The sequence below is a fragment of the Macaca mulatta genome, chromosome 8 (assembly GCF_049350105.2).
Source record: "Macaca mulatta isolate MMU2019108-1 chromosome 8, T2T-MMU8v2.0, whole genome shotgun sequence".
Taxonomy (NCBI): Eukaryota; Metazoa; Chordata; class Mammalia; order Primates; family Cercopithecidae; genus Macaca; species Macaca mulatta.
In genome coordinates this window covers 92,329,275-92,356,028 of record NC_133413.1, presented here as the reverse complement: position 1 = coordinate 92,356,028, position 26,754 = coordinate 92,329,275, and the positions used below count along the sequence as shown (strand labels likewise).

The window sequence follows — 26,754 nt, the reverse complement described above, 5'->3', positions numbered from 1 at the left end:
GTACTTTATCTTGCCTAGAGAAACAGGGGTATTCAGTGGCCACAGTGGAGAGTAACTTATTTAGAAGAGGGAGTTCATTTTCTAAGACAAGTAAATAAAGTCAGTATGTATTATTTGTAGATAAACCTAATTATTATATGAAATGCACTTTTATGCTGTATCAGTCATTCATACTGAAAAGTTTTAAAGTCGACTTCTCTCTTCTTTTAATGAGTGACTACTAAAAAGAATTTCTTTTGTATCCCGATTGCAACTTTTTTAGATCAGAACCTTCTGCTGACTTTAAAGAGTATCCAAATAACCTTGTTTCCCACCCTTATATGTTACAAAGATAAATTGCTTATTTTTTTTACTTCAAAGCTAAATGATTAATCCTTAACTCCTCCTTATTCTCCCCTTAAAAGCTGAAAGAGAAGTTTGTATGGGAGAAAAATCAAAGGATAAGGATAATCTGTAGTCCCTAACTAATGAGTTATCTTTAGGGCAGCACTGTCCAATAGAAGTATAATGTGAGCCATAATTGTGAATCACATCTGTAATTTTAAATTTCTTAGGAGCCACATTAAAAACAAAAGAAATAGGTGAAATTATTTTATTAATATATCTTATTCAACCAAATATGTCCAAAATATTATTTTAACATGTAGTTAGTATTAGACCATTTTAATAAATGCCATTTACATCTTTTTTCACATTAAATCTTTGAAATTCAATGTATATGTTACACTCTTAGCACATCTTAGTTTTGACTAGTGACACATTGAATGCTGAATTGCCATGTGTGACCAAAAGTGCAGCCCTAGAGCTACACTTGGAAATTATTGGACAGCAAATGTCCAGGAAAGAAGTTACTTTTTTAAAGAGATTTTCTTATCCAGCAGATAGTTATTGAATATCTCGTATGTGCCTATATCTAGTTTAGTGCAAAATACCTTATCAAAAACTACTAGATGTTTCTCTGAGATTCTATCATAAATAACACTTTCTCATAATACGTTCTAAAATTATGCTTTTAAAAAATAGAATCCACTTTTTTCTTAAGCGCTTTTAAAAATATATTGACTTGCTTCAGGTTTTTCTATTCAGTAGCCTACATAATAGTACATAATTACAAAAATGTAAATTTTATTCAATTGGGGTTTTTTGGTATTTCAAGCTTATATTTTGCCCTTTTTTACAATAATTTCAACTTTCATTTTAGATTCAAGGATTACATGCACAGATTTATTACATAGGTATATTGCGTGATGCTGAGGTTTGAAATACTAGTGAACCCATCACCCAAGTAGTGAGCATAGTACCCAACAGTTTTTCAACTCATTCTCCTCTCATCCTCCCGACTAAGAGTCCCCAGTGTCTATTGTTGCTATCTTTATGTCCATGAGTACCCAATATTTACCTCCCACTTATAAGTGAGAACATTATTTATTTGGTTTTCTGTTCCTGCATTAATTCGCTTAGGATAATGGCCTGTACCTCCATACATGTTCCTGCAAAGGACGTGATTTCATTCTTTTTTATGGCTGCATAGTATTCCATGGTGTATATGTACCATATTTTCTTTTTCAAATCCATTAGTATTCCATGGTGTGTATGTACCATATTTTCTTTATCAAATCCATCTTTGATGGACAGCTAGAATGATTCCATGTCTTTGCTATTGTGAGTAGTTCCTGCAGTGAACATGCAAGTGCATGTATCTTTTTGGTAGAACAATTTATTTTCTTTTTGGTATATACCCAGGAATGGGACTGCTTTGTCAAATGGGAGTTCTGTTTTAAGTTCTTTGAGAAATCTCCAAACTGCTTTCCACAGTGGCTGAATTAAGTTACAATTCCACCGGCAGTGTATAAGTGTCCTCTTTTCTCCATAACATCATCAACATCTGTTGTGATAATGACTGATAGCCATTCTGACTTCTGTGAAATGGTATCTCATTGTGGTTTTGATTTACATTTTTCTGATGAGTAGTATTGTTGAACATTTTTTAATGTTTCTTGGCTGTTTGTGTATCTTTTAAGAAGTGTCTGTTCATGTCTTTTGCCTACTTTTAATGAGGTTATTTGTTGAATTTTTTAAGTTATTTTTATTTTTATTGTTTTTTTTTTTTTTTTTTTTTTGATAGAATCTCACTCTGTCACTCACTTGAGTGCAGTAGTGTGATCTTGGCTCACTGCAACCTCTGCCTCCCAGGTTCAAGCAGTTCTCCCGTCTCAGCCTTCCGAGCAGCTGGGATTACAGGCACCCACCACATCTGACTAATTTTTGTATTTTTAGTAGAGGCGGAGTTTCACCATACCATGTTGGCCAGTCTGGTCTCAAACTCCTGACCTCAAGTGACCCACCTTCCCTGGTATCCCAAAGAACTGAGATTACAGGTGTGAGCCACTGTGCCCAGCCTTGAATTGTTTATGTTCCTTATGGATTCTGGATATTAGACCTTTCTCAGATACATAGTGTACAAATATTTTCTCCCATTCTGTAGGTTATCTCTTTACTCCATTGATAGTTTTTTTGCTGTGTAGAAACTCTTTATTTTAATTAGATCAATTTTTGTTTTTGTTGCAATTGCTTTTGAGAACTGAGTCATAAATTCTTTCCCAAGGCCAATGTCCAGAATGGTGTTTCCTAGGTTTTCTTCTGGGATTCTTACAGTTTTGTGACCTTACCTTTAAATCTGTAATCCATACTGAGTTAGTTTTTATATATAGTGAAAGATAGAGCTCTGCTTTCATTTTTCTGCATAGAGCTAGCCAGTTATCCAAGCCCTATTTATTGAACAGGGGATCCTTTCCCTGTTTCTTTCTTTTGTCAACTTTATCAGAGATCAGATGGCTGTAGGTGTGCAGTTTTATTTCTGGGTTCTCTATTCTCTTCCATTGGTTTAGATGTCTGTATTTGTACCAGTACCATGCTGTTTTGGTTATTGTAGCCTTATAGTATAATTTGAAATCAGGTAATGTGATGCCGCTGGCTTTGTTCTTTTCACTTAGGATTGCTTTGGCTATTTCAGCTCTTTTTTGGTGCCATGTGGATTTTAGAGTAGTTTTTTTCTAATTCTGTGGAGAATGATGTTGGTAGTTTGATAGGAATACTGTTGAATCTGTAGACTGCTCTGGGCAGTGTGGCCATTTTAACAATATTGATTCTTCCAATTCATGAGCATGGGGTGTTCTTCTGTTTCTTTGTGTTGTCTGTGATTTCTTTCAGCAATGTTTTGTAGTTCTCCTTGTAGAGATCTTTCCCCTTCATGATTAGATGTATTCCTAGGTGTTTGTGTGTGTGTGTGCGGCTACTGTAAATGGGACTGCATTCTTGATTTGGCTCTCAGCTTGAATGTTATGGGTGTATGGAAATGCTGTTCATTTTTAAACATTGATTTTATAGCCTGAAACTTTACTGAAGTCCTTTATCAGTTCCGGGAGACTTTTGGCAGAGTCTTTAGGATTTTCTAGGCATAGAATCACATAGTTTGACCTCTTTTTTCCCTATTTGGATGCCTTTTATTTATATATTTTGCCTGATTGCTGTGGCTAGGACTTCCATATTTTATTCTTGACAATAAAAACATTACACTTATTTGAAAACTTTGCTTGAAGTTATTAAGTTTAAACATTGTGTAGAACAAAAGTGGCTATTTTTCATAGCTTCTTCAAGTGTAATTCCTTTATCAATTTTAGAATATGTTGACATAAATCATGTTTTGGAAGCTGATGAGTTTATTGTTATTGTGCACAGAAAAAGCATTTTGTCTCAAATCTGTTATATTTATATACTTAAGGAAAAAATCTGGCTTTTGGTGCCTGCATTGATTATTTGTACTTTTGATGATTTAAATGATTTTTGATATTTTTTACATAATAATTGTTATAGACTGGGTTATCAAGTAAAAGTTTTTAAAATATTTGGCTTGAATTTTTAAATATCTTTACTTTTATATTTCTCTCTGTCTCTTTTTCTTCCTGTGCATAGGTGTACAAAATACTAGTAAAGAAAACCCCAGAAGAAAGCTGGGTAGTTTTCAGAAGATACACTGACTTCTCTAGGCTTAATGACAAAGTAAGTATTATAATAAATCCAAATTAACATTTCAGTTTTGAATTCTTTTCTATTTCCTATACTTCTGTTATATTTTTTCTTTCTTTTTAATTGAGTCAATCAAATCCTTTCTAGTTCATAAGAAAATTAAATTTTTAAATTAAAAATTTAAAAAATAAAAATTTTTTATAAAAAATTTTTAGTATAAAAATATGAAACTTTAAAATTGCCAACAGAAATATAAATAATTGTGAGTTTGAAAAAGACGTGTATAAGATCTTTTGAATTATTATAAAATTATATATGTCTATAAGATAATGAACAAAAACATATTTAACATATTATATTATTTTCTTATTACTGCATAATAAATTACCATAAACTTTGTTGCTTAAAATGACACCTGTTGATTATTTAGTTTTTTGGGTGGGTTCAGCTGTGTTTATTGCTTAGCATCAAGCACGGTCAAAATCAAGCTGTTAGCTGTGCTAGGCACTTACATGGAGGCTCTGGGGAAGAATTACCTTCCAAGCTTATTCAGGTTGTTGGCAGAATTTAGTTTCTTGAAGTTGTAGGGCCAAAGTTTCTGTTTCCTGGCTGATTGTCAGCAAAAATCATTCATAGTTTATCATAGAGAGTGCCCTCCAGTCCTTGCACATAGCCCCTCCGTCTTCAAAGCCAGCAACAGTGAGCCAAGTTCTTCCTGTGCTTTGAAGCTCTCCAGCTTTCTTCTCTGCCACCAACTAGAGAAAACAGTCTAAAGGAGTCATGTGGTAAGATAAAGCTCACCCAGGTAATCTTCCTATCTTAAAGTCAATTGATTAGTAACCTTAATTACAGCTGCAAAATCCCTTTTTCTATGTAACATAATAAAATCACAGAAGTAATACCAGAGGCAAAGGTCATGGAACATCTAGAATTCTGTCTACTGTGCTTACGAAACAGAATAAGAAACCTCAGTGTATTAAGAACCCTTAAAACTAAATTAGGAAAGTGAACCCCAGAGTAAAAAATGCAACAAACAGTATGAGCAGGATAATTCACAGAAGAAATATAAATGACCAATAAACCTGGAAAACACTTAATATCACAGATACTCCAAGAAAAGGAAATTAAGACACTGTTTTTCACCTGTCAGGCTGACTGATATTTAAATGATAATACCCAGTGTTAGAAGTATGAATCTTCCTAGAGGACACCCAAAAGTTTTGCATAATTTAACATTATAATCACATTTCTAGGATTTATCCTATATAAGTAGTCATAAACATGGGAAATATTTAGCTTTAAGGACACTTACCTCATTGTTTTGTATATTGTTTCGTTTATCTATGTTTTACTTTGTTTTTAGTAGTTAAAAGTTGGAAGCAACCTAAATTTCTCAAAGTGAAGAATTAAGTAAATTATTATTAGAATTTAATAGCAAAAGAAGAGCTGCCTTGTCCCCAGAGCTAGAGAAAATTTAGATGGGGCAATAGGCAGAGAGTGTGATATTTTGGAAGCCAAGTGAAAAATCATTTATCTAAAAGAAGCAAGCCATTTATTATGCTTTTGAGAGGCCAAGTAAGATGATCTTAGAACATGCAGAAATTACTCTCCAATTTTGACAGGTGTTTAATAAGAAAGTTTTACTGGTCCTGTTCTCTCCCATTTGCCACTTTTCCTTTCCTCCTTCTTTGGACTCCTTGAAACTTTAAAGTTAGTATATTTTTATAGTGTTTGGTGATGGGAAACCCATGTAACTTTGTAGTTATTTAGCTGCCAAATTTTTCTGCCACTCTAAAAACCTCAGTTTAAATGAAAAGGTAAAATATAGAATGCTAAAATATTTTATCCTTAGTTTTGGTTAAGATGCTTTCTTGTAATATGCCAAAATAAAGTGTTATTTCTAATGCATACCTACCATTATGTATGTATTTTATTTACTGTTCCTGAGCTTCATATATTATACTGATGAATTTAAAATTTATAATTCTGTACTTCTGTTAATTTTTTGAAATGACTAAATAAATAGAAAGATAAAAGCAATTCATGAAGTTACCTGATAGTTAAGTGGAATACTTAGCTTTTAATGAAATTATTACAATTTTTATCATGCAGACTGATTTCAAACAGTTTCATTGTAGACGTATTTAACCCTATATGACATTATTTTTCTTTTCAGACTCCACTGTTATTTAGTGTTTACTTCCTATTATCTCTTTAGTTTTCATCTTTATTGCTGAAATATTTTCTTAGGCAAGCTGAAATTTAGATAAATCTTTTTGAAAAAAGATGATAGCAGTTTAATTTAAATTTAGTAAATATCTCCTTGATCCTCCAAGATGGGCATTTAAAATTAACAAATGTTTATGTCGGTGTTATAGGTATCAGAAAGAGCTCTACCTGTCACTTGCTTTTAGTGGCAATATTTTTTAAAAGTATGTCAAACACCAAGAGGCACACAGTTTAAATTGTAGTTATTATTGACATAATTGTAAAAAATAAAAGCTTAGGATCTTTCATTTTATAAAATCAATCATGAAGTATTTATGAAATGAGTAGATTGAGTTCAGCATTGTGCTAGGAATTTGGAGTTACTGTTATGTAGAAACTATATAGATATGACTAACTTTAAGGAATTTACATTTCACAGTTATATAGTTATGAAGTAAAAATAGCTAATTGGTGATACAAACATTATTGAACATAACTAAAATAACACTGCTTAGAAAAAGAACATTTATATAGAACATTAATATTTTCTTTTTGTTTTATTTTTATTTCCTGGGTTATGGTCTGACTTCAGCTTCTCTGGGAGTGATAAAAGCCTCTGCTGAGGAAGTCAGAGGACAAAGTCATGAGCAAATTCTGGAATGCACAGGGCTTATCAGAGTTGGGGCAACCAGGCAGGGTTTTAGGTTGGGCTGGGAGATGTATTGATTGTAGAAATATGGCCATAAGAAGTGAGTTTTTCTCTAAATTCTATTTAAAATTTAAGCTCAATATTTCTACTTCCAGGTTACAGCAGTAGGACAAAGCTGAACATTTCTGTGAGGTAAAATTACTGTTCTCAGTTGCTTCCAGGCAGCAGAGCTTAGGGAGGAGAGAGCAGGACCTTACCAACTCATTGTCAAGACTGGTTCATATAAAAAGTCCATGGCAGATTCAACCAGGCATTCAGTCCTCACATTAAAAACAAGTTCAGTGATATTCTTCCACATGTCTGTCTCTTGAGTCACGCTGCTCTCTCTTAAACTGATCTGCCCACCATATGAGCTTCATAAGTGGCATCCTGAGATTACCTTGAAAAAATCACCGTCTTTCTGGTGATTTTTTTTCATTTGTCTCCTTTGTTGGATCTTATTTTCTCTATCCCTTATCTTCCTCTTCTTGAATTACCCAATTGTGGGACAACTCCTTTTCTGCGGATAATTTTTTAAGGGGCGAAAAAAATCTAACCATTTAAATTATAAAGCTTAAAATTAATAAAGACTATTTTCATTTCCCTTATGACTTTTGTCATTATCTTTTCTTTCCAGATACATTAAATAACAAAGCTCCAAGGCCATAAATATCTAGTTACATCTTGAAATCAAATTAAGGTTTTTAGTTATCTAAGTTACTCTGTAGTTTTTGCCCTATTTGTTTTATCTTCACATGTGTATAGAAATATAGACAGAATATTATAATTTTTCCATTTTTCCACTATTTTATCCAGTGCATTTTTCCTTTTTAGTTATGATATTCATTTTATATTTAAGTATAGAAATGCAAATGTACACGTATTCATTTCAGTCATTCATTTATTGAACATATATTGTTGACTGCGTGTTATGTCACAGTCACTATACTAGACATAAAAGATGCAACTATGACAAAGGCATGCGTAATAATTGTAGTGTAGTAAAAGGGTTCTCAATCTTAATTACACTTTGGATTCCCCTGGAAAGCTTTTTAAAATTACAATGCCCAGGCCTCATTTCAACTAATTAAATCCTAATCTATCAGAGATGGGAAACAATCATTAATATCTTTTAAAACTCCTTGGGTGATTCTAATGTGCAGTCAAAGTTTAGAATCACTGGTCTAATAAGAGAGCCTAAATTAAATGTGCTGTTTACATTGTGAATGATGTCATTAAAGAAATAAATTTATGATTTGACAATGTGTATCAAATTGTCTTTTCTAAAAGTTACCACAGCAGTATCTTCAGTCCCATATGCTCTTTCTGAATCTTGCCACGGCCCATCAAGAGGTAGAATACATTTCCCCTCCCCTTGAACCTGGATGGTCTTGCGACTACTCAACCCAATAGAGGTCAGTGGAAATAATGCTGTGTGACTTTTAAGCCTGGATTACAAGAAGTACACAGTTTCATTCTGGCTTGCTTTCTTGGAATGCTCCCTTTTGAAGCCAGCCTCCATGCTGCAAGAAAAGTCCAGGATACCTGGAGAGGCCAGTGTTAGGCTTATGGCTGACAACCTTGGCAAAGTTCTCAGCCAGCAGCCAGCATCATCCACTATAGATGTAAGTGAGTGAACTTCAGACAATTCCAGCACCCAGCTTTCAAGTCTTTCAGCTGAGGCCTGAATTCATTGTATGATAGAGATATATTGTTCTCACTGTACCTCATATGAATTATTGGCCTAAAAAAATCTGTGAGCTTAATATTAATAAGTGGTTATCTTATATCACTGAGATTTCAGGTAATTTGTTACACATTGTGGTAACTTGAGCAGAATGTAGAAGGGAAGACTTAACCTAGTTTACAGGGTTGGGAAAGTCTTCCCTAAGAAAGTAAAATTTAAGCCGAATGTATAAAATAGGTCATAATCAAAATATAAAAGTTAAAACTAAACTTTTAGGAAAGAAACATAGAAGAAAATCTTTACAGCCTTGGAGTAAGCAAAAAATTTTTTATGATTAAAAAAAAGCATAAACCATAAAAGAAACAATGGATGAATTAAATAACATTAAAATTAAAAAAAAATCTGCTCTGTTTAGACTTAAATTGAAAAGTCAGGGCAAGTTGGGAGAAAATATTTGTAATACATATATCTGACAGAGGACTTGTATCTGAAATATATAAAGAACTCTTCTAACTTAATAAAAAGGCAACCTAATTTTTTAAAAGGTAAGGTGCTACAAAATTTAATACATAATTCACCATTGAAGATATTCAAATGCAAATGAGCAGATGAGAAGATATTCAACAACATTTGTCAGCAAAGAAATGCAAATTACAACCAGAATGAAATGGTTCTACACCCCCAATAAAATGGTTAACATTCAAAAGATGGACAATGCCAAGTTCTGGCAAGGATGTGGAAAGACTGGAACTCTTCTGTGTACACAACTGGTAGAAAACAAGAAATAAGGCATACGAAGCTTAACTGAATTTAATTCTTTTATTTTAAACTTATTTCATGAATAATTCATGTAGTCAACAGGATAGATTTTGTAGAATTGATAGTGCTTGAGTTAAACGTTGTATTTGCTCTTTATTTCTTTTTCAGTTAAAAGAGATGTTTCCTGGTTTTCGACTAGCACTTCCTCCAAAACGCTGGTTTAAAGACAATTACAATGCCGACTTTTTAGAAGATAGACAATTAGGATTACAAGCGTTTCTTCAAAATTTAGTAGCTCACAAGGACATTGCTAACTGGTATGTAACGAATTAAAATAAGAAATTATAAAAGCATCCCAATAACTGGTGTAAATTAAAGAATAAATCTATGATCATAGTTATTTAAGAACAAAAATACAGAGTTGGAGTATAATTGTCTTCTTTAACAAAGTACTACAAGGGATTTTCTTGCTTTCTTTCAATAAGGACTTTATTTGACATTTCATTTTTATCATTTGACATTTCATTTTTATCAAAGCTTATTTTAAACAGTCAGTAAAGTGAAAAATCCAGTGTACCATGTACTAAAACCACTCAAAGGTAAACTTTTAGTATTTTGTATTTTAGCAATGACTTAAACAAAACCACTTACATATTAGTAAAATTTTGGTTAATATGATAATATGTAATTGTAAGGGTAATATTCTTTATATTTCTCCAAAGTAGTGCAAAAATATTAAAATTGTGAAGTTGGCTTAATTTACATAGAAGGTAGAGTGAAAATACCAAACAGCATTAAAAAAGGAAAAGAACAGAGCTATATGGGTTTTTTGCTTCAGAGTATATTTACAAGAAAATTGCTTGGTGGTTTAGTATTAGCTGAGTATCTAATTTTGGAACTCATGTTAGCAGATAAATTAAAACTATTTCGGAAAAAAAATTAGAGAGCATTTATAATGCAGCAATAGCTTATAGATAACTTGGGCCCATAACTGTCTTGAGCAGTTTTTTACATGAGGATGGAAAACAAATTAAGAAAACCATTCTATCTAATTTTTTCTATCTCTTTTTCTCACCCTTTGCATGTATCAAGTTTTTTCCTGCATAACACACATGCGATATATATATATATACACACACACACACACAAACACACACACATATATATATACAGATATGTATATATATATATACACATCTTGCTTGTCAATGTGTGCCACATAAGCCTGATGGCTTCTCAAGGTCTCTGCCCATCCTCATTTTTCTCTTAATGAAGGAACTGCAAGCCAAACCCATTCTTTCTACTCCAGATTGATATATGCAATTGCCTCCTCGACATCTCCTTCAGATATCTGAAAATTACCTCAAACATAAAATACATTTGAAAGTTTAGTCTGCAGACATTTTTTCCTCCAATTTGCACAAGCAGCATCATCTACCCAGAACCTGTGGGTCATCTTTAACACATCCCTCATTACCCTTAACATTTCCCTTGCAAGTACCACTCAAGTCTGTCTACTTTTCTCCATCCCTGCCATCACTACCCTAGTCCAAGCAGGTATCCCTCACCTTAATTACTGTAGATGCTTTCTCACTGGTTTTCCTCCTCCACTGTTATTACTATAGCCCAGTAAAGCCACAGTGATCTTTGTGCTTCAGTTTGACTTAAAGTATTCTTTCTGGTCCCTGCCTACCTGCCTTCTTTCCAACCTTGGGTTTTGTTATTCCTACCCACCTCCCATTCTCTGTATATTTGCCATATTGGTCTTCTTTTAATTCTCCAAAATCAGCTTGCTCCTTGTCTCTCAGAGCCTTCAAATATGCTATTTCCTGAAAAGGCAACATTTCACACTTCTACCCCACCCAACCCTGACCTCATACCTTACCCATCCTTCAGTTTTCAACACAAACTTCACTTCCTTAGGTAACTGGCCTCCTGACTGACCACTCACCACCACTACCACCACCAAACACTAGGTCAGTTCTTTATCACAGAGTCTGTACCTTCCCTTCTCAACTGGCTCTGATGCTTTAAGACACCATTCATCACCCATAGGTAATGAATTAACTTATTTCCTGTATTCTAAGATGATACTAGCTATGTGCCAGTCTCAATAGAATTGAGACAATAATCACTTAAATCATTATCAGTAGGGGTCAGTTCTCTCTTGGAATCTCAGTTGAGAAAGGCTAATTGGTACTTCACTGTCAATGCACTTCAGCTTATAATTTTTTCTGTCAATATTTGTCTTTCTCCCACCAGATTATAAGATGTATAACAACAGGTCGTGTGGCTATTTTATTCACCATCCAATCTCTAATGTTTAGCACAGTGCTAACATAGTTGGTTCTCAATAAGTACTTCTTGAATGAATGATAGAACTATTGATATTCACTGATATACTGTGTATTAGAAAAAAAAAAATGAAGCCAGTGTGACAGAGTTAGCGATTATGTGGTCTAGGTGGTGAGAACATTGTGCTCCCCACTTTTCTATACATATATATATATCTTCTTACATCTCAAAAGAAAAAAGAGAAAAGATTAGTGTTAATTCAGACACACAAAGCAGGAATAAAAACCAGTAAACACCAAACTTATAGAAAAAGCCTTGGAAGAAAATATATTTGATAGCATACCATAAAAGAGGATTTTTACTACCACCAAGAAATCGACATATCCTCTCCCCTTTTCTCTTTCCCCTTGTTCAGTAAACCTTTATGTCTCTGTATTTAAGATGTTGTGGTGAATTAAAATCAAATGTATTCTATAAATGAATTCTCTGTTTTTAAAATACTGATAATAGATCTTAGTTGCTAAAGTAGAGATTACTAGGGCCATTTGAGATCCTGTCATTTCTAAAGCTGCATAGCTCAGAACAGTGGTAATGGTCTTGCTCAATTCATAAAATAGGCGTTTTAGGGAAAGAAAGGTTTATTGGCCAAATAAGTTGGGGGAGGGTTTCATTTGATATTCCTAGAGGATTAAAGGTTCTAAAAAATCTTGCATGAAAGAATCTAATATGCCTTGCATTTGTTTGCCTACCTGCCTTTGTCATATATCATCAGATATTTAGGGAATGCAGGAAGATAACTTCAATTCAATTAAAAACAGGGTACTTGTGCCTTGGTACCCACTATCTTTTTTATAGGTGATAGGTAGCATTTTTTATTTCACAATGTTAGAAACTTCTTAATAACATATTGCTTAAAATGTGAGTTGGGGAAGAGGAGGAAGGGTTACTGATACAGAGCAAATCTTATGCATTTGCCCTGTATCATAGGGTATAAAAGAGGGGATATACTCAGTGGTTTTAAAAATCACTTAGAAAAATAGACTCCTGTTTGAACAAAATAATGACATTTGGGAATTGCTACTGGTATGATACAGTTTATAAAAGTAACAAGAACTCAAAGAAGGCGGGAGATCAGTGCTGTTTGCAATGATCAAGCAATACTGGGAGTGGGATTTTGAGAGCCTGGAATGCTTAAGATTATGGGTAGGAAGATGGATATGAGTCAGAAACAAATAATTAGAAAGTGTATAGAAAGTCTGAGGTTGCCAAATATTTATGAATTGATGGTTGATCCATTAAAAAACTAGCACAGTACTTGCCTACATTTTTTGAGATTTTATCTTTTCATCCCTTAGTACTGTTGCTTCTATAAAATACATACCTAATTCTAAATGTATCACAGACTAAATTATTGCAGTGATTCTGTCATCAGTATTACTATTGTACTGCATAGCCAAGATTTTAACTATCTCTGCAATCTAAATTCAAATAGTAGTTGGAGCGTAAGGTAGTTCATCAGACAAAAGCTCCAACTACTATTTGTATCCAGCAATGTAGGAGAAGAGTGAAAGAAGATTCTCTCATTTTTTACAATTGAAAAGGAAGGGGGGAAATCCCTCCTAAGGGAGAAAAGGAAAAAAGACAAAATCTCAACATTTCTTTATGAAAACATAAAACTGCATGTAAGAATCACTACATAAAAACATCAGTTAGTTGCACTTACCTGCTGGGATGCCTGTTAGCATTTTGGTACAGTTGGAATGGCAACATAGAAAAAACTCAGTATCTTTAGCTGGCCAAATAATTATTTGATATTGTTTATACATTAATATTAATTGTTTATTAATTGTTCTTTCACTTTTTATATCCTTATCACCTTACAACAAGGTTAATTTTTAACCTTCCTCTTGGCTAGGCACTTACCGTTACACAATGGGCAACTCTTAATGTTACATATTCTCCAACTCTTAACAAAGCAGAAATGGAAGAAAATACGAACTGAATGAATATTAAGGACTATTGATTTGAATATTTTAAAAGAATGTTGTTTCCAGATTTATTTAGAAAGTTCAAAGTAAGGATGCAGATAAAAATATTAACATTTACATAATAAACAGATTTAGAGATTTTATCTGTTCAATAAATATTTATTTAGGACTTACTATTTAAAAGATGTTTTGACTATATAAAAATGAGTTAGATACTCATCCTATTAAAAGAAACTGAATAGAAAGAAGACATACCCCCAGAAATCATAATGGATAGAGAATTAGACCTCTTAAAGGTGGAAAAGAGAACTTTTGACTAGGAAAAGTAGAAAAGGCTTCGCAGAGGGTGATAGTTGAACTGCACTTTAAAGAATTAGTGATAATTGGACGAGCAAGGAAAGATGAAGAAGGACTTTGCAAATGATAGGAAATATCATAATCAAAACTCAGAAGGAAGAAGGTACAGGTCTTGTACCAGTAACAACACACAAGTCAGTTTATCAAGCTGAATATAGCCTTACATTGCACAGTCTTAGTTAAAGTATAGCTATTTGTTTTACACCGTCTTGAACTACTTTTAAATTATTACATCAATCAGCACAGCAAATATTTTCCAATTCTCCATTTTTAGAAGTACTTCACATATATCTTATTTGCCATTTTTTTCTTTTTGATTTTTCAAAATTCAAAAGTTAAACTTATGTATTTGTCTTCACATTCTCATTTATCTGTAAGGGGTTCAGTACCAAAATTCAGTATTTTTATTTCTACATTTAAAAAAAAAAAAAAAGTTCAGGATCGATCTGGATTAATAGCGGTTCCTGACTTTAAAGAAAAGAAAATAGTATCCAAACATTAATATGACAGAACAATTGAAAGAAATGAGAATATCCTTTTAAAAAACTGCTTGGGAGATATGATAGCCATCTTTACGTGTTTGAAAGATTTGAAAGATTGTTTCTGGAAGGAAGGATTTATCATGTATATTTAAGAGTAGTGCTTCTCCAACTGTAGTGTGACTGTGAATCACCTGGGATTTGTTAATGCTGACCCTGATTCAGCAAGCTTGAACTGAAGATTTTACATTTCTAACAGGTTTCTAGCTGATGATGAGACTGACTGGTCTAATAACCTCATTTTGAATAGCAAGGCCAACATATAAAATAAGAATAATGGCAAGAAATTAGAGGAAGGCACTATCAGCTCAGATTTTAAAAAGTTACCGTCATTTCAAGCTGTCCAATATAAAAATGTTCTGCCTTTTGAAAAAGTAGATTTCTCTTTATCTTAACTATTTGAAGAGAGTAAATAACTATCAGTGGTATCAAAGAGGGAATTATTAAATGGAATATGTTTGATTAGATGACAAGTTAGGTCTCTTCTACTTAAAATTCAATAATTCTCTACTTGAACAAGAATACGTAAAGATAACTTTTGTACATTTGCAACCTGAACTATCTTTTCACAGGAAATGTAATCATTAATGTCTCTAAGTTGTTTTCATATTTTTTTAATTTAAAAAAAGAAAATTTAAGATATTCAGGGAAGTTAATCTTAGTATTTATATAAAATGAAAGAAGAATTCAGTTATCTATACAGTAGTTCATATAATGCTATCTCATGAGAATCCACACATTACCAAGGTTGGTTGGATGGTTTTTGTTACAAAATGTTAGTTTGATAGAAATTAAATTACAGATAGTTATAAAATTTGCAATAAAGTCAAATATGTTGTTCTTAAGAGCATAATTTGAAAATATAGTAAAACTCTTTAAAAAAAAAAAAAAAACTTCAAGAGACTCAAAGAAAGAGGTGAACTTACAATACAGATTTGCTCTGATAATTAAAACAATGCTGAGGGATACCATAGGTGGTTTCCTTATCTACCTTTAGTAAATTTAAGTCAACACCTGATCCCAATTTTAAAATAGTTTTCCCAAACACAGTAAAAATGTATTCCAGGTAATAAAAGGAATAATGGCACACATAGACAGTCAATAAATATTCACTGGATCTAAGTAAAGTTATGTAGTCAGTGATTCTCAAGCAAGGATGAGGGTTTCCTTTCCTAGGGGAAAAAATGTATCAGAATTTCTAAGAAGAAAGGAATTGTTTTCTCAAATACTACCATCTTCCAGAGATTCTTGTGTGGCCTCTCCTTAGATAGAAAATAGAGTTTGAGGGTATTGACTACTTCCTTTTCTGACTGAGTCTTGCTGAAGCAGAGGAAATGTAATGAACCACTGAAAAGGTTTTATGTAAATTAAAGTTGTAAAGCCAGTTTCAAATTGTATTCTGCTACTGATTAAAGAAAGTAAAGCATAGACTATAACCTTGGAACTATATGGATAAAAACTTAGAGAATCCATTGGATTTCGTTTAAGTAGAACTCTAGTGAGCCATACATTGTAAAGATTTTTAGGGAAGGTGAATGAAACAGAATAACCACTCCAAAAACAGATTTCTCCAGCTGGATACATGGTCAACATTCACTGTCGATCTTGGCTAAATTTCTACTGTAAACCAAAGATATAAAAAGGGATATATGTGTACTCCTTTACCCACTTTTTCTTTCCTAGCAGCAGCAGTCCAATAGAGTAATTTGTAAACATAAAAACAACATTAAAGCATGAGGGAATTTGGATATAAAACTATAAGAAAATAATGTCTCACATTTGTCATATACTGAAAGTATTAAACAGGACCCTTCCATATATTTCTTAGCAGTTTGCTTTCAGTCTTAAGTGCTATTTCCTCAGGGTTTCATACAAATTTGACCTCTCAATCCCAGATCAATTGATTTCCTAGGAGTCATTTGTATGTAATAGCAGGTGTCCCAGTATAAATAATGGGTGGATAGAAGTATAATATCTACATCAGAAGACCTTGTTCTACTCTGTGCTATCAGACCAACTGCAGTGTTCTACTAGAGGCCACGACTAGAGAGGGATGCAGATAAATAGAATATTTTCAGAGAGAAGTGTCCAGCAAGGAGAATCCAAATGAACCAAAGCATAAGACAAAAGAATTTAAAGGTAGAAAAGGACACATATTCACACTCAGGGAACAGATTGAAGGTACAGCTCTACCACCTGCACTTTTTGACAATAGGCAAGTAATTTCACCTCTCTGAAATTTGGTATCATTTGTGAAATGGAGATCCAATACTTATCGAATCTTACATGATTGTTGTGAAAATTAAATGCAGTTGAATACGTGAGCATATTAAATACAATAGGATATGTAAAATTCCATTTATCTCTTCATGGACACCTCCTGACATCATCAAACTGTCTGGCCTAATCTGATCCCAAAAGCCCCATTCCCTTTTCAGAATAAGTTGACATCCCCTGTGTAGTATATCAAGAAATCCTGGCTGGGCACAGTGGCTTGCGTCTGTAACCCCAGCCCTTTGGGAAGTGGAGGCGGGCGGATCGCCCAAGGTCAGGAGTTGGAGACCAGCCTGGCCAATATGGAGAAACCCTGTCTCTACTAAAAATACAAAAATTAGCTGGGCGTGGTGATGGGAGCCTGTAATCCCAGCTACTTGGAAGGCTGGTTGACACAGGAGAGTCACTTGAACCCAGGAGGCAGAGGTTGCAGTGAGCCGAGATCCCATCACCACACTCCAGACTTCAGCCTGGGCAACAGTGCGAGACTTGGTCTTAAAAAAAAAAAAAAAAACCTTTGTGAAAGGAAATTTGTAAAGATTTTATTTTGCAAATCTAAAATAAGGATCCACATTTATATTTTGATGTGTACATAGAATTGTCTCTCAGTCCAGAATTGCTTTTTAGAAAGGCAGGGAGGCATTTTTATTATAAGGAAGTTTGGTTATCTACCTCCTTAACCTGTTTCTCTGATAATAGCAAAGTATAAGCATAACAATATCATTTTTTAATAATAATTTTAAAATTTGTGGTCATTTAGAGATAGGATGGTTAGAATTTTTTCTCTCGAACTATCTGGGGAAAATAAGGAAATTAATATAATAAACATGATAGCAAGGTCAGTCTTTAACTTGTTTAAGAATAAATGCTTTTCAGTCACTTTAGAAGCATCTACTCAAACAAAAACAAGTGAGGTATAAATTAGAAATTGCATTTATTCAGAAAAGGATAATGACTGTTAGACTACTTCAGACTGATATTTCTTTGAAAAATCATAAAGAGGCTATTCACTATGTTGGTCTCTTGAACCATTATTGTGAAGTATGTTTTATGTCCAATAGTTTGTATGTAACAATAAATTTGTGATATTTATGTTCTAAGATCTTAGAAAACACCTTAAGATCTTTGCATCTTCTATAGTTTTATATTTATATTTAGTTACTTGTATGAAAGCACATAACCAACTTGTTTAAAACACTGTATTGCTTCAAAGTAACTTTTGCTTTTTGCTGTCTTTTGCAAACTTACTTGTACTTCAGATAATTTTTTTTTCCTTTGAAAAGCCTTGCAGTGAGAGAATTTCTTTGTTTGGATGATCCACCGGGTCCATTTGATAGCCTAGAAGAAAGCAGGGTAAGTGCTGTATTATATAGCACATGAAAAGAGGAACAAATAATACAGTACAATAACTACATTGTTTCTTGAATGGAATAGCAAACAGCAAAATGTTATAATTTCAAGCTATGGTAGTTTTGCACAGAAAGCTTTCAATGTTTGAGTCAAAGGTTTCTTTCATTGAAATACATAGACTTAGTTCAAGGAAAAAGTAAAAATTCATACATGTCATATAGTCAATAAAGCTCTAAAATTAAATCCCCTTTCATTTATTTTTACCATTTCAAAATAAAATGATTTGGGGAACCTTTTTATATTTAATAATACTATGCGCAAACTGAGTTTTCTTCCATTTGAGTGTCAAAATAAGGAACCTACAGCTAAAATCAAATTTAAAACTTCAGGGGTAGGAGTGATTGTCTTGTTGTCGGTTTAGCTCATGCCTGATGCTTCTCAAATTACATTAATTGACATGTTAAAGTGTCCTATTTCTTGAAGCAGTAGCCCAGATTCACAAAACAGATTTGGTAATAGTAGATTACCTAGGATTTTGTGCAAGGTTTTTCCCCAAATGTTTAATGGTATTTAAATGGAACAGATTTAATTGGTAGGTTTGTGATGTTTTTCACTCAAGCTGAGTCAGTTCTTTGTGTTAGATTGAATGCTATGGCCTTTTTTAAAACAGCTTTATTGGAGTAAGATTTTCATCTATAGTATTCACTAATTTGTTGTTTGCTATTCTACTGAAAAGGTACAATTTAATACATTTTAGTAAATTTATAGAGCAATTAACACCATCATCACTGTAACCCAATTTTAGAATATTTTCATCACCTCAAAAAGAATTCCTATAAGCCATTTTACAATCAGTCTGCAGTTCCAGCCCAAAGCAACCACTGATCTGCTTTCATTCTCTACATTTGCCCTTTCTGGATATTTCATATAAATAAAATCATACAATGTGTGTTTGTATATGTGTATTAGTTTACCATATACATAACTTTTAGATATACAGTCTGCCTAATATATAGTATTATAATGTTTTACACCTGATTTATTTCGCTTAGCATGCTTTTTAGGGTATTCCATGTTATCCTCTATAATTACTTCATTACTAAATGATTTTTCATTGTTTGCATATACCAGATTTTGTTTATCCAGTCACCCGTTGAGGGATACTTAGATTGTTTCCAGTTTTGTGATATGAGTAATGCTATGAACAATTTCATATAATGTTCTGTATGAACATATGTTTTTATTTCTCATGGACTGAGAAATTCTACTTCCCTGAGAGTAGAGTGTTTGATCATGTAACAAGTTTAACTTTTTAAAGAAACCAATAAAGTTTTTGAAAGTTCCTGTATTACATTCTCACTTGTACTGTACGAGAGTTCCAGTTTTTCTATGTCCTCACAAACATTTGATATTATCTGTCTTTTGGATTATAGCCATTCTCTTGGATAGGTATTGATATTTCATTATAGCTTTAATTTTCATGTTTCTAATGATTTTTTGATATTCATCATCATGTCACATGCTTTTTAGCCATTCATGTTTTCTTCAATGAAATGTCTGTTCACGTCTTGCCCATTTTTTTAAAACTTGAACTGTTTATCTTATTCAGTTATAAAATCTTTACTTTAGATATTAATCCTTTATCAGAGATACAATTTGTAGATATTTTCTTCCAGTCTGTAGGTGTCTTTTCATCCTCTTAATGGCATTCTTTGAAGTGCAAAAGTTTTTAATTTTAATGAAGTTTATTTTATCACTTTTTAAAATGGCTTATGCTTTTACTATTGTATTATAAAAACTCTTTGCCTAACCCAACATTACAAATATTTTCTCATATTTTTTTAATTTTATATTTTAGCTCTTACAGTTAGGTTTATGGTCTGTTTTGGGTTAATTTTGTTATAAGGTGTTAAGTAAGGGACTTAAGTTCCTATATGTATCTTAATTTTTTTTTAGTTCCTTTTGTTTAATTATGTTGACACTTCTGTCAGAAATCAAATGACCATGAAAAGAAGGGTTTGTTTCTAGACTCTTAGTTCTATCTATTGATCTTTTTTCCTATCCCTGTGCCAGTATGATACTGTCTTGTTTACTGCAACTGTATTATCGTTACTGTTTGCATAGCATATCTTTTCCCATTCTTTTACTTTCAGTCTGTTTGTATCTTTCAACTCGAGATCCATCCCTTCTACATAGCATGTAATTGGGTCTTGATCTTTTATTCTTTCTGACATCTGTCTTTTACATCTGCCATTTTGCAATTTGTTTTCTGTTTCTCTGTCTCCATCCTGTTCCTCTTTTTTTCTTGTGTAAAATAATTTTTAGTATGCCATTTTGATTCTTCTATAGAATTTTTTACTTTTTCTTATTTTTCAGTGACTGCTCAAGGTATTATATTTCAGTGAAATATAAACTTGGCTCCAATATATCTCCATTTCCTCCCTCTTTCTTTGTGTTGCTATTGTTATCTAGTTTACGTATATCTTATAAACCTAACAATACAGTGCAATAATTATTTCTTTATACAATCTTTTGTGCTTTAAAGAACTTAAGAAATGGGAAAATATATTTCATAGATTATTATTTAATTCACATGTTTACTATTTCTGGCCCTCTTCATTTGTTCCTGTAGGTTGATGTGATCATCTGGTATCACTTCCTTTCAATCTCATAATCTTCCTTTAGTTTTTCTTGTAAGACAGGTCTGCTAGCAACAAATTCCCAGTCTTTGTTTATCTGGAAATGATCATTTTTGAAAGATAGTTTTACTGACAGATTTTTTTCTTCCAGCACTTTGAATGTGTCATTCCACTGCCTTCTGGCCTCTATTATTTCTGAGAAAAAAAAAATCAACCTTTAATTATATTGTTTCCACGTGCATGATGAGCCGTTTTGCCCTTGCTGCTTTCAAAATATTCTGTTTGTTTGACTTTCAGCAGTTTGATTATGATGTATTGGGATGTGGATCTCTTTCTGTTTCTCATACTTTGGCTTCATTGAGCTTTTTGGACTTGGCAGATTAATGTTTTTTATCAAACTTTGGAATTTGTTAGCCATTATTTCTTCAAATACTTTTTCACTCCCTTTTTCTCTCCCTTCTCCTTCTAGGACTCTCATTACTTGTATATTTGTACACCCTATGTTGTGCAAAATGTCTCTGAAGTGGTGTTCATTTTTCTCCAATTGCTTTTTTCTCTGATCTTCAGATTGGAAAATTTCTATTGATCTTCAGATTCACAGATTTATTTTTTGGTCATATTAAATCTCCTGTTGAGCCCCTCTTGTTAGTTTTTCAGTTACTGTGCTTTTCAACTCCAGAATTCTCAATTGCTTATTTTTTAACTGTTCTTTCTGTTTATTGAGATTTTTCTATTTGTTGAGTCATTATCATTATCTTTATCATTAATTCAATTTTTTCTAGTGTATTTCCTGTATATAATGGTTGCATTAAAAATCACTGCCTGATATGCCTAACATTTGGGACCATTTAGAGATGGCTTCAACTGACTACCTTTTTTCCTGAGTATGCTTAGATTGACCTTGTTTCTTTGAGTGTTTTATACATTTTTTTTGAATACAAGATGTTTTCGGTGATATACTCTAGTAACTCTTGACTCTGATTTCTGCCTCTTATAGTGGTGGTTATTATTTTGTCTGTCTGTTTAGTAACTTAACTGGACTAAATCTGTGAAATTTGTCTCCTCAGCAATGTATGGTCACTGTTGTCTTTTCTCAGTGTTTTTTTCCTCATTTTATTTTTAAGCCTTTCTTGTGTTTCTGCATAGCTTAATGTTCAGTCAACAGTTGGTCATAAATTTTGCTTATATACCTTGAACTAGTAAGATTTTTACACTCTGGTAATGGATCTGTATATAGTCTAAGGAGTGCATTTAAGGTTAAGGTCATTTTCAGATATGCCATAGATTTTAGTTTCTGCTGAATCCTCTCCCATCTCCTATTCTATACACGTATATGGGCTCTGTTGTCCTAGGATATGTGGTCCCAGGATCTGTGGAGAGCTTATCAAGGCCCCATAGATATATCGTTTTCCAGAACTCCCTGTTAAATCCTGGCTAGATCATTGCTTCTAGGTTTCATTCAGCCTTTTGGCTACCATTTTGTCACTTCAATTCAGAATCTGTTTAGAAAATTGACTTATATTTTAAGTGAACATTGGGCTAATGAAGCTAAGTGTTTATCACTCCTTTCCAGCTCAAGGATTCCAGGATTTTTATTCCTTTAAAGTATAGTATTCTTTCTTCTTGCAAGACAGCCTTTAGTTCATTTTTAATTTTTTTTTTTTTTTTTTTTTTTTTTTTTTTTTTGAGACGGAGTCTCGCTCTGTCACCCAGGCTGGAGTGCAGTGGCCGAATGTCAGCTCACTGCAAGCTCCGCCTCCCGGGTTCACGCCATTCTCCTGCCTCAGCCTCCCGAGTAGCTGGGACTACAGGCGCCCACCACCTCGCCCGGCTAGTTTTTTGTATTTTTTAGTAGAGACGGGGTTTCACCGTGTTAACCAGGATGGTCTCGATCTCCCGACCTCGTGATCTGCCCGTCTCGGCCTCCCAAAGTGCTGGGATTACAGGATTGAGCCACCACGCCCGGCCCATTTTTAATTTTTAAATTAGCCCTTTTACAAAAATAATAATAATTTGAATATCTTTTTAGTGTTCTTAGTTCAAAATATATGCTAGTTAGTAAGTGTCAAGTATCATAATGGGCAGGGGAAGAGTGGAATCCTAACTGATTTGAGTTAGGATTTCTCATCCATGATACTGGCATTTAGAGCTGGATAACTTTTTGGTGGCCATGGCTAGGGCACAGCCTGACCTGTGCCTTGAAAATATTTAGCAGCATCCTTGGCCTCTACATATTAGACACCAATAGCATACCCACTCATGACAAGTAAAAATGTCTCCAGACGTTACCAAGTGTCTTCTGAGTTTAAAATCACTCCGGGTGTAGAACCACTGATTTAAATAAATCACCAAGGCAATATTAAGTTTATATACTCAACAGAGTACTGTGGAATGTATCTCCTAGACTCTTTCTCTAAAATAAATGCATTTTCCTACAGGTGTATTTGAAAATATGTGTTTGTTTGAACAGTGAATGAAAAAATTCTGTGCTTGCTCCTCTGCTTCAAAGTAAAATCTACAGTAACCTAATGAGATATATATCTCTTTTGTCTGCAGACTTACTTAAGCAGCCTCTCATTTTAAGAAAAATCCCAAAATGACTTATTAACCCACATTTCTTGGAGTGTAAAATTAAACTTATTCAAAGGATACTCAGTTCAGCAAATCTTTAACCCACTTTTCTCTGTTCTCTATTTAAAGTAGTCATTTCTACCCCTCATATACTTGTACTAAAAGAGGGAATTAAGGTTAGGGATATAAATTAGTCTACCTTTTTTTGGGAAAATTCAAATATATTACTCGTATGGAGATAATATAATTGGAAGAAATGAGGTCTTACTGTATTAGCATTAATGAATAGATTATAATTTTAAAAAATTATAATTTTTAATATTTTATATGAATTATAAGTACAAATAAAGCAGAATTCTTAAGCCATCTATCCTCTACCTAAATTTTAATCTTCAGTTATGCTACAGGTTAAGAACTTAATTTTCTTGTTCCTAAGTGTGAGAAACCCAGAAAGGCAGATTAAAAATGCAGTGAGAATTGTAATATATAATTAAGCTGTTTTCTTAGAATCACTTGTTAGCAGATTTTCCAGTCCTAATGGAACTGTTTGATCTGTATCCCAGAAGGAAATTTATATCAATATAGCCTTCCAATGATTATTCTAAGGACAGTTTCCATTTCTATATACATCTTTCCTAAGGTACCTCCCTCATAGGGATGGATGTTAATCTTGGAAAAAACCCAAGGACTTATATAAGGTACTTTCCTAGGAATACAATTGTTTCATTGTTAGATATTCTCCTCTTCAGCTTCACTGCATATGCTAAAGAGTGCATTGGTTATAGCAGTTTGTACTTTTACCAGCAATATATTTTCCTTTTGCTCTATATCACCACAAATACAATTTGTTTGTCAATCTTTTAATTTTTGTCAGTCTGATGGGTATAAAATAGTATCTTATTGTTATTTTAGCCTAATTTTCTTGATTACCAGCCAGCTCTGGCATCTTCCATAGTAGCTGTTTGAGACTTCTGTAAATTTCCTGCTCCACATTCTTTGTCACATTTTCTATGGCTCCTGTTGTTCCCTACACACCAGCACATAAAAATATTTCTCCTAAATTTCCTCCTCATGAGTGTAAACTTTTGCTTTTCACACTTAGGTCTTTTTTTTTTTTTTAAGGGAATTAAATCATTTATTGATTACACCTAATAATGGATGATACACAACTTCATTCCCATCTATAATTTTATCTGATACCATTATTCAATTTAGATATATTGCATAGGATGTGCCAACAATCATTTTTATAACCAATAATTCCACGATTTTGCTTTAATCCCTTTTAATGGTGAACTTCAGGTCACAACAGTAACCATCAGTTTAACTACAACAAGGTTTCTGAAGACAATGACTTCTCCACCCAAGCAGGTTGTGTATAAATTCCAAATAGAACCTGTCATGACTCTGAAGGAAATCTAACTTCACACTGTTGGGGAAATTTACCAGGGTGGCTTCAGAGTAGACTAACCTTACACAGCACATTAAAAAAAAAAGACATTTATTCAGCGTTACAGTCAGACTATTACATTTAGCAATCAACAGCCTGGATGCAAAATATATATATATATATATATATATACTTTAAAACCCTTTGTTGGAATGCTTTACACTTTCTACAGAACAGAAACTAAAATAACCTGTTATACAATTAGTAAGAAATACAGTCGTCCAGTTTTTTGCCCATGCACATGAGTATTTGTCTAAAACATGTCTTCTTTGTAGCAGCTAGGCCCTGCCACCACTGTGCTTGGCTGAGTTCACAAATTTGTTGCAACCTGCAGCTTCCCTGTTACTTCTCTGGCTCTCCTCTCCGACTGAGCTTTGTTTCCTAATTAAAATCTTCTGCCACTGCCATAGCTACTGCTGCTCCTGGAACTGCCATATCCACCTTGGTTTCATGGTTTGGCAAAGTATTGGCCTCCACCACCATAGGGGCCAGAGCTTCTGCCTCCAAAGCCTCCTCTCTTCATGGGTCCAAAATTTGAAAACTGATTTTTATAACTGCCAAAATCATTGTAGCTTACCATCTCTATCTCTTACTTTTACACGGCTTCCTAACTTCACAGTTGTGGCCATTCACAGTATAGTATTTCTGAATGACAATCTTATCCACAGAGTCATGGTTGTCAAAGGTTACAAAGGCAAAGCCCCTTTTCTTGCCACTGCCTCGGTCAGTCATGATTTCAGTCACTTCCATTTTTCCACACTGTTCAAAATAATCTCTTAGGTGATGTTCTTCAGTGTCTTCTTTAATGCCACCAATAAATATCCTTTTCACAGTTAAGTAGGCACCTGGTCTTTGAGAATCTTCCCTTGAGACAGCTCTCTTTGGTTCCACAACTCTTCCATCCACCTTCTGTGGCCTTGCATTCACGGCTGCATCCACCTCCCCCACAGTGGCATATGTGACAAACCCAAAGCCCTGGAGCGCCTGGTGTTTGGGTCTCTTATTACCACACAGTACGTGAGGGTTCCCCATTGCTCAAAATGGCTCCTCAGACTCTCATCGGTTGTTTCAAAGCTCAACCCTCCAATGAAGAGCTTCCTCAGCTGTTTGGGCTCTTTAGGAGACTCTGACTTAGACATGACGGCAGGGAGAAGAGAGACTTTAATGATGCTGCTTCGGCAGCATCGACGGGCAGAAAGGAGCAAGCTGACCTCAGGTCTTTTAATTGATTTAACTTTTTCTGTATGGATGACCAGTGATCCCAACCTCATGTATTTAAAAGTTCATCCCTACCTCACTGATTAGTAATGGTTCTATTCTAAATAGTTCAGTGTGAACAGGTCTGTTTATGATCACTCAGTTCTTTTTTTTTTGAGACAGAGTCTCTCACTGTCACCCAGGCTGGAGTGCAGTGGCACCATCTTGGCTCACTGCAACCTCTGCCTCCCAGATTCCAGTGATTCTCCTGCCTCAGCCTCCTGAGTAGCTGCGATTACAGGCGTGCACCACCACCCCCAGCTAATTTTTGTATTTTTAGTAGAGGGGGAGTTTCTTCATGTTGGCCAGGCTGGCCTTGAACTCCTGACCTCAGGTGATCTGCCTGCCTCAGCCTCCCAAAGTGCTGGGATTACAGGCATGAGCCACCATGCCTGGCCACTCAGTTCATTTTTAGTAGTCTCATCCCTCTGCTAGTACTATATTGTGTTAAGTACTATAATTAAATAATCCTATTAACTGGCAGAACAAGGGTGCCCTTATTCTTCCAAGTTGGTTATTCACTTTTCCATATGAATTTTAGAACAACTTCGTGAGTTCCATGAAAAAACCCTATTGCCATTTTGTTTGGAATTTTAATTCATTTATTTATTAATTTTGAAGAGTATCTTTATAGTATTGAATCCTCTTATTAATAGATCTTTGCAT

At 33.8% G+C, this 26,754-nt stretch overlaps 1 protein-coding gene across 2 annotated transcripts in view; it reads left to right on the top strand.

Moving 5' to 3' along the window:
• Positions 1–26,754, top strand: part of SNX16 (sorting nexin 16) — a 42,989-nt gene that overhangs the window by 8,823 nt on the left and 7,412 nt on the right. For both annotated transcript variants that reach the window (XM_015145622.3, XM_015145621.3), the window contains 3 exons: positions 3,973–4,059; positions 9,537–9,685; positions 18,105–18,174. In XM_015145622.3, coding sequence (XP_015001108.1) covers positions 3,973–4,059; positions 9,537–9,685; positions 18,105–18,174 — 306 coding nt within the window. The remainder of the gene's footprint in view (positions 1–3,972; positions 4,060–9,536; positions 9,686–18,104; positions 18,175–26,754) is intronic.